The sequence below is a fragment of the Aphelocoma coerulescens genome, chromosome 2 (assembly GCF_041296385.1).
Source record: "Aphelocoma coerulescens isolate FSJ_1873_10779 chromosome 2, UR_Acoe_1.0, whole genome shotgun sequence".
In the NCBI taxonomy this organism is placed as follows: domain Eukaryota; kingdom Metazoa; phylum Chordata; class Aves; order Passeriformes; family Corvidae; genus Aphelocoma; species Aphelocoma coerulescens.
The window spans coordinates 44,227,009-44,240,632 of NC_091015.1; the positions used below are offsets into that span (position 1 = coordinate 44,227,009).

Below are 13,624 nucleotides of genomic sequence, written 5' to 3' on the forward strand. Positions count from 1 at the left end.
TCTATTTGCAAAAATCAGCTTGGAAATGCTGCTACAGCAAACAGTCCGTTATCTGTCTCATTTCAGCAATATTAGCAGGCTTTTATCTTCGTCCATGTTTTGCTTGAACTCACAGTTGTGTTATTTCAGCAGCAAAAACTAACAAAATGCTAATCCAATCACAGAAGAAAGACGATATAACCAATTAAGAGTGAGAAGTAATGAACACCCTGTGAAAAACTAAGAACCAGAGCAGAGCAATGCATTCAAAGAAGTGTTATACAGCACTCACTGGTTTCCAGTGGTTAAATGACCATAAGGTGAAATAACACAGGTTGGACTGAGGAACAAAGGTAAAACCCTAAGTAGGAGCAACTACACAGTACAGGCTGCTTTACCTGTATTAGAAGGGCATCAGGAAGAGAACACTTCCAAATCTGACCATCTTAGGGAAGGAAAGTTTACTCAGCTTCAAATGTATGTCTGCTATTCAGTCAGCCTGATAAGTAAAAGAACTAAAATGCATTATCTAGAGGAAACTATTTAGAATGACAGAGCGATAGCAGCATTAATTTTCTAAGAGGACCATACAATCTCTGCTATTCAAAACAAAGCTCTGATTTTGTCAAGAAGAAAAAGACTACAAAATCTACTCCTTCAAAACACCTATTCTGTTTTTCTGTCATTAATGAAACTCTCCTAGTAGAAAGTTGAGGGAGTCAGAGGCTGAAATATTTCATAGCTCCAAAAGAAAACATTAAAACTGTGGCCTTAGTTTCTGTTCAGATTTTCCTACTCATTAGTCATGTGATGGTACAATATGCCTACAACCCAGTCTCCCCCTCCCTGTTCCACCCAGGGATGAGTGTCATTTCGGGGAAAGAGGAGGCGAAAAGAGGGGCACACTTTAGTGTTGAGGGCTTTTTTTCCAGGACGGAGTTTGGGAGAGAAAGGTCCTGAATACATTAATTTTCAACAAACTTTTAAATAAATATTTATGCATATAACATTCCTACTAGTGCAATACTTTAAATTCAGTTTGGGGTAGATATGAATAGACTGTGACCACAGAAGCCACAGTTCAGCTGGCTTGCTCACATGTGAAATTTTGGTTTCCATATACATACCAGGAACCCAAAATACTATACATAAGTGAGCAAAATGAATCCCAGTTGCTATGGTTACCATATTTTTTGTCTGTCTTCCGTACATAAACAATCAGCATCACTGTACACAAATTATTTTGATTATCTTTAAAACAGTGCGTGTCAATAGCCGCCTCAAGCATCAGGATTTGCTGCTTGGGAAAAGCTAAACTTCCTAGAAGTTTTCAGGAACCCCTTACACCTCCCTCATGTCCAAGAAAAAGCTCCTTTCTGGCAACTGGAAACACTCTAGAAAACACAGCTGGATAAAACCCACATATTCACACGCACACATACAGGCACTACTACAGGACGAGAGAGCTCATCTAAAACTTCTGCAGCTGCCAAAATAGATGTGACTTTTCCTAAACTGAGCAAGGAGAAACACAGCTGCAGACAAGAATCTTCTCTGCCTGTTTCAAACCTTCCAAGAAGTCCTCCCCACAGTACCCACCAGGGAAACAGCTCTCAGGAGGGCTTTTACACATCGCTGCAGGGTAAGAGCATGTACACAACCTTCAGTCCTTAATTACTTTTCCTATCAATTTTTCAATTCTGTATTTAGAAGATTAAAAAGCACTTTGCTTAAAAAGTCTATTACCAAATGAAATTTTATAAAATGTAACAGAGCATTACTTTAGAATGCTAATTAAATTTCTACCAGCCTAGAAATATGTTTGTTTGTAGGTTGCCTTTTTTTTTTTTTTTTTTAAGTGACATTTGAAAAAGTGTGACTGATTTTAACTGCTGGTCACCAGACAGACTCTTCACTCCTCCCTTCCCCACATGATCCTTGCATATTCACATCCCTTTCCTGAGCCAGCACAGGCAACTTTTATGACCCAACTGCCCCTATTTACTTTTTTTTTGCTGGTGAATTGGTGTGAGCCAGCTCCCCATGGGCCTGCACTGACACAGAGCAGTGGGAGCGTTCAAACTGCTCACTGCAACAGACAGCGGACAGATGGCTTTGCAGACCCACACCCATCAACTGAGCTCCCTTCATCAACCATGTATCAGAACTACTCCATTCCTTGTATTCCTTAAAATATCTCAAAACAGTTTTAATGACACCTGAAGTTTGCCCAACTTGGACACTATTACAACCAAGTATATTACTCGTTAAATTCTTTCCAATTACACAAAACCATAGTTATGCAAAGAATTCAAGTTTCTCCTCCCACGATTCAATATGAAAATTATTCCTAGTAAATTTCCTTAAAAAAAAAAAAAAAGAAAGCATTTTGTAACATAGAAATTTCACATATTGTGTTAATCAAACTGTCCCTACAGTACAAACAGTATTTATAAAACATATGGCTTTATAAAGAAAATACTAGAGAATTTTAGGGGTCAGACTTCAAAAAAAGCAGACAAAACCCATTATGTATCCAGAATCCACACACGAGCAATTTATGTATTAAATACAAGCACAACAAGGTAGTTACAACTTTTAAACAATTATCCATACATGAGTTAAAACTTGTGAGTTTGGGAGGTTTTTTTGTGGTTGTTTTTTTTTTTTTTTTAAATCAGGATTATTTTGGGCTTCATTTCTTCCAAAATCTCCCTATCACTGGCTTCAATCAGTGATTTATTCAATTAAGACGACACCTAGAGGAGAACTTGTAAAGTAAATTTTGGCATTCCTAAGAGCCAACAAATTGCATTATAAAGGTATCTTATCATACAGAATCAGAAAGATTGTATCAAAACACAATACAAAATACACAATACACGTGAGCTGCATCTTACTTATTCAAAATATTAAGAAAATTAACTTCTATACATCCTTGCCTCTAAAACTCTTTTAGGATTAGGTATCTTAGAACCTACAGATAACCAAACCCCATCCAGTAAGTAAGTGGGTATAAAAAGGGAAAGTATTTGGTCTAGTTTTGTGGCAAAAATGAGGCCACAGGACATCTTGTATGCAATTGTTTTCTACCACTTTTTGGAAAAGCAACTTTTATTTTATAAAAGAATTATGAAAAACTAATACCAGGTTTCTATAAAAAATATGTATGTTAGGAATACTTCAACATTTAGTAACAAGAAGTCAGTAATATGGTTAGGAATAGTTATATTTGTTTATGTCTTACATACCAAGCTGTGGAGTGTCTTCCCCAAAAAACACCTCATGCAACCAGCATGCTCATAATGTAGAGCAATGAAGAGAGAATACCACTGAACTCATGAACTGGTTTGCAAACTAAATCAGAGTCTAGAAATACATCAATAAACTTACACATCTTGTTTAAAAAACACCACACAACTATGAAAATGCGACCTTTAAGTCATGCAGATACAAATTTTTGTAGCCTTGACTCAGCTGTTGTAGCCTTCTCCCCTGGAGATTATTTCAGGCCCTAGAAAATAAGGGCAACCTACTATTTTTTCAGAAGGAAGTGTTGCTCTCCAAGTTTCTTCCTGGAGGTACACTGACACCTCATGGCCATTTAAAAAGTGTTTAAAGTCTACACTCTCTTAGTTCTGTTTTCCTCTCTTTTTTAAAAACTCCAATTAATTTCTTTTTCTTTTAATGAAACGTTGTCCTCCTTGGAAATGGAGATGACATTATTTGGTCTATTGCTCATTTTCTCTTAATAAGAAATGACTTAGCATTAATTTTTGATGAGCAGCAAGGAACTCTGCCCCCCCACAAACACTGAATCATGGAAGACAGAAGGACTAGGTACCTCTTCTCTCCAGCTTCAGACCCTCCAAACTGCAGAGAAGCAACCACAGCTGCTGTAACTCTTCACAGAACAGAGACCAGGAAGATAAACAGGACTACTGCCATATGAAGAATGAGACCCAAAATGTTCCTCCCCAAGTGACAGAAACAGCCTCTGGATAAATTTCTGGCACTAAGCAAAAGCCTTTCACTCTTTGAAGTACATGAAAACCTTCATAGTTACACACATGATTACCTAAGAATATTAACAAAATTCACTACTTCCAGTTCAATTTACAGCAAAGTAGCAACAAGCTTTACTTAGCAATGCTGCACCATGGAAAACAAATGCAAAAGGTGGGCTTCTCTCCAGATTCTCATTCTGGAAGTAGAAGTGTGTTACTTCTCACTCTTTCCAACAGGCTGACATGTATGAAAAAAAACCCACCAAACCTCTGCCATTTCTTGCTTCTTGATTGAGGCAGGAAAACAAAAAAACCAACACCACACATCAAGGAAAAACTCTGTGGCAAATCTATATAAACAGTCAAGTCACACACTACATATCTCAAGACTGATAATCTGACAAACTACTCCTTGCTAACCAAAATTATAAAGTCTTCAACTGTGAAAAATAAAAACTAATTTAGATGTAATAGGCCTATAATGTTATTTGCTAGGGGTATTACCAACTCTTTTAAAATACTGTAGAGCTAACTGAATTAACATTATCCAAGAAATGTTAAAATCTACGGAAAAAAAGACTCATTATTTTGAAATATTTATCTTTACCTAAATATGCAAGACAAAGCCATTTACATGGTATTGTTAGGTCTTAAAAATGAAAAGCAGCTACATGATATAATTTCTTTAGAGATGCTACTTCAAATTTCTTGACCTTCTAAGAAAGAACACTTGAATTCTGTTCTCTAAAGTATTTATAATATCAATGAGCACAATATTAATATTTTGGAAAAATCTGCAAAACTTTCCATTAAAAAAATAAAATTTTCAAAAGCAAATGTAAAAATAAGCCTTTACTCCATCTCTTTTCCAAGCCTGAAGGAAGAGGAAAAGATTCTCAAGCATTTACTCTTTACTTAATACAAGCTTTGTTTTACATATTTTGAAATGGAATTCCTGCAGCATTAAAACGTAATCAAGAAGGACAAAAAAATTCACTTTCCATACCAGAGAAACATCCAACCCACTTCTCATCCCACAGAACTCCTGGCTTTAACAGAGGTGGAAGAAGCAAACTGCCAATCAGCATACTTTTACAACACATTCCCTCCCACCCCTGCCAAAAAGCAGCAGCTGATAAATGCCATTCATCATGGAACGGAGCTTATTTTTCAGTCATTACTATCACCATCTGGTCACAAATAGTCACATTTATAAAAGATTAAAATGAGGTCATCTTGAAGTGCACACTGGAGAAAGGATCTGAGGTAACACACTTAAAAATAAAACTTATTCTGCTCTGCATTATTTGCATTAAAGAGCTACCACAACATCTGCACAAATGCTAGACCACACAGACTAACTGCCACAGGCATCCAGCTTTTAAATTCAGCCAAAATTCAGACTCAGGTTTTCTGTATCACGTACCAGAATCAAGGGAAAAAATAAAAAAGAAACCAACCAATCAACCAACAAAACCCCAAACCAACAATGAACCTCCACCCACCCAGTATTACTAAGACTAGGAGAAAAATAAATTTTATCTTCATCTGTTTAATCCACACTTACAGTAATTTAAGTTATAGCACCCTAAGTGTTATACAGCAGCACAGCATTTTATAGCTGGTACTGAAATTCTGAAAGGTCAAAGAAAGAAACATGCACCATTCTGGTACCCATTACACACAAATAATGGATTTGTTAAAGTCTCTTATCTGTACATGACCAATGTTTTTGGATAGCTTGTAGCTGTCTGGTGACCCAGTTTTCTGAATAATTTACCCCAAAAGAACAATTTCCAGGCATAAACAATTCCCATAACATGTAAAAAGTGGACTGCATGCTTCACCCAAAAAGCGTGTAAACACCCAAACATCCATCTTTCAGCAAGTGCATTTTGGAAATACTGTAGCTAGCACTGTATTTCCAATATTTCTAAATAAGGACGTGCATCATTTTTGTATTGGCACAAGAGCAAAACAAGGTTTACCAGCTACCATGGTTTTCAGTTTTTAAACTAAACCACTATAAGCCATCATCTTCACAGCCACTTCAACCCCAAGAAAGATGTGAGGAAGAGAGGGGGAAATCAACACTTCTCCACAGGACGTTTGTCAGGACACTTTCCTCTAACAGTGTGATTTGCATTAAAGTTGCTCTAGTTTGATTCCATGATAGGTCAGTCAAGAAAAACAACCATCAGACATATAAAACTGTAAAGATCAGATGAGGGGACAGATCTGGAACCTCATCTTCACACAGGCCCCAAATTATAGGAGACATCTACATCACAAAGCAGCTTGGTCTCCAGATTTCTAGCATGTGATGTTAAGGAACTAAGAGAAGATACAGCTCTTCAAAACTGTAAAAATACAACTGGTACTAGCAGTACAAAACAGAACCCACTTTACTATTACTACCAAAAGACATTTAGCAGCATGATTAAAGAGGTATAAAGTACATTTGAGCTTGAGTTCAAGATCCTCAGGGCAGCCAGGAGGGTGCACAGCAAGCTAACTACCTCGGACATGAGGAGGGCAGACTTTGGTCTCTCCGAGGATCCCCTTGGTAGAGTGCCATGGGATAGAGCCCTAGAGGGAAGAGGGAAGCCCAAGAGAGCAGGATGATATTCAAAGATTGTCTCCTCCAGGCTCAGAACACCAGAAAGTCTGCATGGATGAACAAGGAGCTCCTGGACAAACAAACTGAAATGAAATTCTGAATATAATTTACCTTGAAACCCTGGAAAGACAATCATCCTAACCATATGGTAACTATCACAAACTGAACACTTCCGTGCAAATCATAGCAAGTACAGAAACATTCAGACAAAACAAAAGGAGTATAGTGGAACCATCTGAAGTCCCATCTAATCTCAACAGGAATGTGTCTTGCAAAAGAGGCTTTAATCAAACAGTTTTAACAATTTTGCTGCAAATGCTGCAAGTATAGTCAGGAATACCCACAAGCAACACTTACCAACCAAAGACCCTTTTAAGCACTGCGATTTAAGGGTCTGGCAAAACATCACTCACAAAGCAGATGGCTTCCACTGCACCCCTACTGGGGAGCCCCCAGCAGCCAAACCCAGGCCCTATATGGACAGGACCAGAAGTATCCCATTTCCTGGGGACTTGGACTGCCAGGCTGTCCAAGATCCCAAGAGGGTGAGATCAGCTCTGGGTGGGCTGTGAAAAACACGTGACTACTACTTGCTTCAGTTTTATAAACAGACTTGCCCATACAGAGTTCCAAGACAAACCACAACTTTTGGGTTTGATTTTGAAAGCCACATGTTTAAGCAGTAGAAATGCATGAAGAAGGATTACTATACAAGCATGAAAAGTCTTAATGAACCAAGCAAGGTTCATGTCCCACACCATTAAAACAAAAACTTCCAGCAACTGAAACCACCATTTCATGGCAGTTTTCCTCATCCAGCACAAGAAAGCTGATGACTGGAGAGAGAAGCACTGCAACTACTTCCTCTTACATCCAGCAACAACTCCTCCACTTAGAAATCTATCAGACTATCATTGATGCCTTAGGTTTTAACTTTTATATTTTTCAAATTCTGTACTGCTTAGTGTGTAACTCTGAAGTTTCTTGTAGCCTGTTAATTTCTGCTCTCTTGTGTTAGGTAGACATAACAAAGCCTCTCCCGGCCTGCTCTTCAAGGACACCCAGACCGTCCTAGGCCCAAAAAGTATAAACCAAAAGGCCTCTAAAGGGGGGCAAGCAGAGGGGAATTTCATCATTAAACTGAAGCTTTAACTGGAGAATTAACCCTGATATGCCAATGAACCAAACCTATAAAAGTGTGAAGAACTCGTGACCTGCTGTCCATCTTGGGGTCCATCTTGGCAATAGCCTCTGGTTCCCCACCAAAGGGGTACCTTTGAAGGCCTTTCAAATAAATACCTACCTTATTTCCTTACTCCTGTCTAGTCTCTGTTTCTAGGAGGCCTCTCAAGGCATCATCATGAACTTTTAGAATGCAAAGTTCTACCAAAATTGTCCTAAAATCATTGTTACTGCTCCCAGAACCTGGTGCTTTCAAACTGAAATAATATGAACAATGCGCATTTTCATTACTGGCAAGAAGTACTACTGCTGTTTGTTTCTATGTCGCAGTCTACATGGAGGTAAGTGCAACAGGGTAAGAACATGCTAAGTGACAACAGCCTCCAATTTTCTAACCTGGTGGTAGCAACACAGAAGAAAAACCACACAAGCGCTGCTTCTTTCAAAGTAGAGGTCTTCTTCAATACAGAACCAGCATAGTAAAAAAACCCAAATTAATTAGAACTCATGAACATGCAGCCTGTTGGTCAAAACTGGCCTTCTCAGCTTTTATTCAACAGTAATAATCTCAAATTACGTACACTAGCTGTTTGAGTAAATTTACTTCTGAAGTTAAGCATTAAAAACTGCAACACTTTTCCAAAACTCCAGAATAGTCTACATATAATCAGTTCTTCCTCAATAGACGTGAAAAAGATGGAACTGACATCTTCTCTAAGCTCTTATGATTTTTTCACTATGCCAAGTTTACATATATTTCCCTCCATAAGTGTTTCAGCTTACCAAGAAAAAATCAACAAAAAAGAGTGTAACAGCTTAAAAGTGTTTTGCCCCTCGTCAAGAGCAAAGCAACTACTTCTTTGAGACCCACATAAAAAAAACTTTACAGAAAACCTGTGTAAATTGGGAAGAACAGTGGTTTTATACCACCAAAGCAGTTATGCAAGCAAACTCTAAATTAGACTTTTGTCAACAGAGACTACTTTGTTCAGAGAATCCATAGATACTACACTGGCAATAGTAGCATAGGATAATCTCCTCTAGGGAGATTCTAGCCCTAGGGGAGAGCTTGACACTAATGCTCTTTTTACAGTTTCAGAACTACTTTTATGTGTAAAGAGTCTTGATCTATTTTCCCATGCTAGGAGGAAGAAAGAAAGTAGCTGAACTAGTCTAAACCAAAAGGCAATAGACCAGTCAAGAGTCACTCTTGCAGTTAAACAGGAAAAAAAAGCTTCATTAAAAAAAAAAAAAATCTGTCATTTCAAATTAAACAGTGATGTTTAGTCTTGAAACTGGGACATATAAAACAGAGTTCAGAATCTGAAGCAAAAAAACCCCAACATATAAGAAATTACAGTGAATGAAACTTCAGGTACAAAGCTAAAACACCGATGGCACTAAAACAGTAATGGAAGTCTACCTGTGTTCTCTTAAAGGCTTCCATCACCAGTCACCTGCTGTATCAACCTAAACCAGTTTTTCTCATGGCCTTCTAAAATCCAGACAGTATCAAAATAAATACAGTTAACAAAAACCTGCCACAATCCAGATGACCTCAAACAGTTTACTTGTTTCCACGCTATCAAAGTTAAATTACAGGCTTCACATACTGACAAGTTTCACTTTTTTTTGCTTATCCATTTTATTAACATGCCAAAATAGGTAGTTACAGTTGTTACCTTTGTCCAAACATACAAAGGACAGAAATGTTGCATACAAAACACTAGCTCAAGGTACTCAGTGTACTGGTATTGACTGGGACAGAGGTTAATTTTCTTCACAGTAGCTGTAATGGGGCTGTGTTTTGGATTTGTGATGAAAACAATAACAGAGAGTTGCTTTAGTTACTGCTGAACTGTGCTTGCACAGCACCAAGGCCTTTCCTGCTTCTCACAATGCCCCACCAGCAAGCAGGCTGGTGATCTGAAAGCTAGAAGGGACAGAGCTGGGACAGCTGACCCCAACTGACCCAAGAGATATCCCATGCCATACGAGATAACACTCAGCATATAAAGACGAGGGAAGGAGGACAAAGAGAGGAGTTTTTGGAGTGATGGCATTTGTCCTCCCAAGTCATCATTATGTGTGATGGGGCCCTGCTTTCCCGGAGATGGCTGAACACCTGCCTGCCCATAGGAAGTGGTGAACGAAGCAGAGAATGAATTCCTTGTTTTGCTTTGCTTCCATGCACAGTTTTTGCTTTCCTTATTAAACTGCCTTTATCTCAACCCATGACTTTTCTCATGTTTATGTTTCTGATTCTGTCCCCCATCCCACTGGTGGAGAGTGAGAGAGTGCCTGCATAGGGCTGAGCTGCCCAACCGGGATCAAACGAAGCTAGAAAATGGCAGAATTAAGGTAACATACAACCTTGATATATTTACCTTAAACAGAATAAAGACAGTGCTTAATTACACACCCCTACTACTTTGTAAGTTGGGGAATAAGTGTTTTTTAATTAAGAAGTCTATCCACAATACCAGTTCCCCAAGATCTCTAAACACTTTGGATATTCCTTTATGAATCAGTTCTGTGAGGTGGACCAATGAAACTTATGTCATAGAACCCACATTGGATTTCATTGAATTTACTTAGTTTGCTATAAATAACACAAGCACTTGAAGAACATTAGGAGAACAAGGAAATACAAACAGGAAACAGAACATTAATTGAAATTATACAGAAGCGTCTTACCCTGTAAAATGCCATGTGACTGTAGTAGCCTTTACGCATCATGAGACAGGAACACTTACACTGGAGTTGAAATGGCCACAGGCAAAATTAATTCCTAATTTACAGGAAAAAAAATTCAGAACTTAAATCCTCTTTGACGAGGTTTAAATATAACCCAAAATATCACATGCTGGATATATTTTACAGGAACAACTACTGTCACCCTAGAAGTAAACGTTTTAAGTATGCTAAAACTGTTGCAATGGTTTACTGAGGCAAACAAAACTGTACCTTGGGTAATTATTAATTTTTTCTTTTGCAAAATAAGAAGCACAGCTGGCATATTGATAGTCCAATACTTTGGGACAGAACTGGCAGCACAGTCAGCAACACGTGACGTTTCCTGTGCCAGAGAGGAGATCTCTGGAAGCTTCAGTGTATTTATATAAACAGTTTTAGTCTTCATTACTATTGGGTTTTACTGACGGATTTCCTCTCTGTGGATCAAAACAAATGAATCACTCTTTTCCCCTCCTCCTCTTATGCACAATATTTACAAAGAAAGCCTAGCTTTCATGGATGCCTCTCTTCCACCTGAGGAGGGGCAAAAGGGGAGAGCAGGGAGCAAACCTCAAAAGATTCAGCTTTCATAGTTGGGAGGGGATAGAGAATGCAAATGGAAAGGTAACAGCTGTGGCAAGCAGCTACAGAACCATCCAAAATAACTGCATGATTACAACATTGTTTAGATGAGTCTTAACAAAAAATTAATTTCTCAGGTCAAAAACCAATCCTCAGTCACCTTTCCAAACTGGGTGGAATAGCACGTGACATATTCAACCCCAGAGCCAAGAACAAAGAGGGACTACTGCTGTAGTTACGTGTCCCCAGTGATTTCTTTGTGCTGTCACTGCATTTACCTTACTGTCCCATAAGCTGACCTACAGAGACCAACGGGCAGAAAGCTAAAACTGTTTTTTGCTAATTCAGCCCCCAAACTTGCCTACTGTAAGATCTGCTGCACACCAGTGCAAGAAAACAGCCAGGAAACTCCCAAGGGAGGGATATGAAGGGAGATGCCTTTTCTTGCAAGGGCTTGAAATCTTTGTAAACAGCACTTAGGATGGATTTGCTAATCTCTGCAAATGTGCCTTGGCTACTGGTCTCATCTACAAATCAGACCTTTAATCGTATTCCCAAATAAAGCTGTAACTAAAGTCTTAAACATCTTAACTTTCTTAGAAAGAAAGTATAATTTCACTGCCAAGCAATTTTTATAGCACTCAAGTCTGTAAGAATCAGAAGATAAAGAGTATAAACCATCAGTGGCAATGCATCATCTTTTCTCTAATTTCTGCACCCACCATCATTCCTGTCCACACACAGTGCCCAGCAGGTCGAGTAGACAGCGCACCTCAGATGTGTGAGCTGCACAGATGTGAAGTCACACCCAGAACCCCATGACCACCCCATTCCACCTGCAACACTCTCCCCTTAGACACACAGACATCCTTTATTTTAACAAGCAAAGCAATTTTGGCATAGATTAGCACAGTGAAGTATTTGGAGCACTTTGAGTATTGCTCAGAGTATTGGTTTAATAAACCGATTTTAAAAGATTGTTCATCAAAAGATACCCTGAAATGTCTAAATGTAGGATTCAAACATTACTTCTCTTATACATTTTCATCTGCCAAATATTGTTTTTTGATCTCAGCATTTTTCTGCTTGATGTTTATGCTCAGACGTGCGCTTACATTGTATTGTTTTGGACTGAAGATTATTTCCAATCACAGAATCACAGGATGGGTGAGGTTGGAAGGGACCACAGTGGCTCATCTGGTCCAACCTCCCTGCTCAAACAGTTATCCTAGAGCACATGGCACAGGATTGCATCCAAACGGTTCTTGACTATCTCCAGTGACAGAGACTCCACAATAATTTACAGAATCCAGAATATCTAAACTGAACAGCAGAATGCTGGAAAAACCCCCAAACTTAGTTTTGACAGTTCTTTTATCCTAAAAATTTTCAGTCAGATTTTCCAAGCAGTCATGTCATTCTGAATAATAATTGGGAATATTGTACGTGAATGTACCAAGGGTGTAAAGTAATATTCTAACGTTTTCAGTTTGAAAGAAAGAAAAGAGAGTGATTAGTGGAAATCACTCTTAAAAAGAAAAAAAAAAAACCCGAACAAAAAACAAGAGCAGCAATATCAAGCCTTGTCACTTGGTGGCAGCACACCAAAGAAAACCAAAACACTTGAGCAAGACAACAAAATTTCTTCCCAGCACCTACCTACCTACCTTCCTTTAACATCTCTCCTACAGGTTCCAGAATTCCTGGAAGGCTCTAGTCCCTTCACATATTTAAGGTAGGCATCTAAATTTTTAAGACTACTGACTTCAGATTCAAGGAGATACTAAAGGCTCAAAATTAAAAGAGCTTTACTTCAGTCTTTCTGACATGTTTACAGGTTCACCTACCTCCACCAAAATTGCCAGAAACGTGCTAAATAGTATTCCCAAACAGGTGCAGGGCTGAGCAAACAAACAGAAGCACTACTTGAAAGCCTGACATCCCAACAGTTCCTACAAACTGAGCAAAATAGGGGGCTCTGAGTCAGATGCACCATCGATTTGGATTTCATGCCATCAGAAAAGGCCTGACAACACACCAGAGAACTCATTACAGTCCAACATCTCTTCCACCAGCTGAAACTCTTGCCAGCATCACACATGAAAGGCAATACCACATGCAGTGAGTACCCAACAGTGCTATTGTAGTCAGTGACAATGAACGAGAACCAATAGTCTTTACCCATTTAAATAATTGATGTTAACCAAAGGTTAGATTTAATTAAATTAGTAATATTTAATAATAATTAAATAATTTAGCAAACACTGTCAAGAAACATTTGAAACTACTACTACCGAAGCAGGAAAGAGATGTAATGAGAACACAAATATCTGCTGACTTTCTTCTCTGAGTAATGTTGTAGCAAAGGCTCGTTTATCCAAGGGGCAACAGGCTCGCTATCTTTTCTCTCAAACTGGTCTTCTACACACAGATGTACAAAGACATACAAACTGTGCAATGTCTTATTTCTGTAACCCCACGATAAACAGCTTTGTTTTGCCCTATTTGTAATCTACAT

General features: G+C 38.5%; 1 protein-coding gene across 2 annotated transcripts in view; it reads right to left on the reverse strand.

Moving 5' to 3' along the window:
* The window catches only part of ANKRD28 (ankyrin repeat domain 28), a 118,741-nt gene that overhangs the window by 83,977 nt on the left and 21,140 nt on the right, over nucleotides 1-13,624 (reverse strand). Inside the window, exon 2 of one of the 2 annotated variants that reach the window (XM_069007224.1) lies at nucleotides 10,486-10,579. The exons of the other annotated variant lie outside the window; for it this stretch is intronic. Within the exon in view, the coding sequence (XP_068863325.1) occupies nucleotides 10,486-10,527 (42 nt within the window). The 5' untranslated portion in view covers nucleotides 10,528-10,579. The remainder of the gene's footprint in view (nucleotides 1-10,485; nucleotides 10,580-13,624) is intronic. 2 annotated transcript variants of the gene reach the window in all.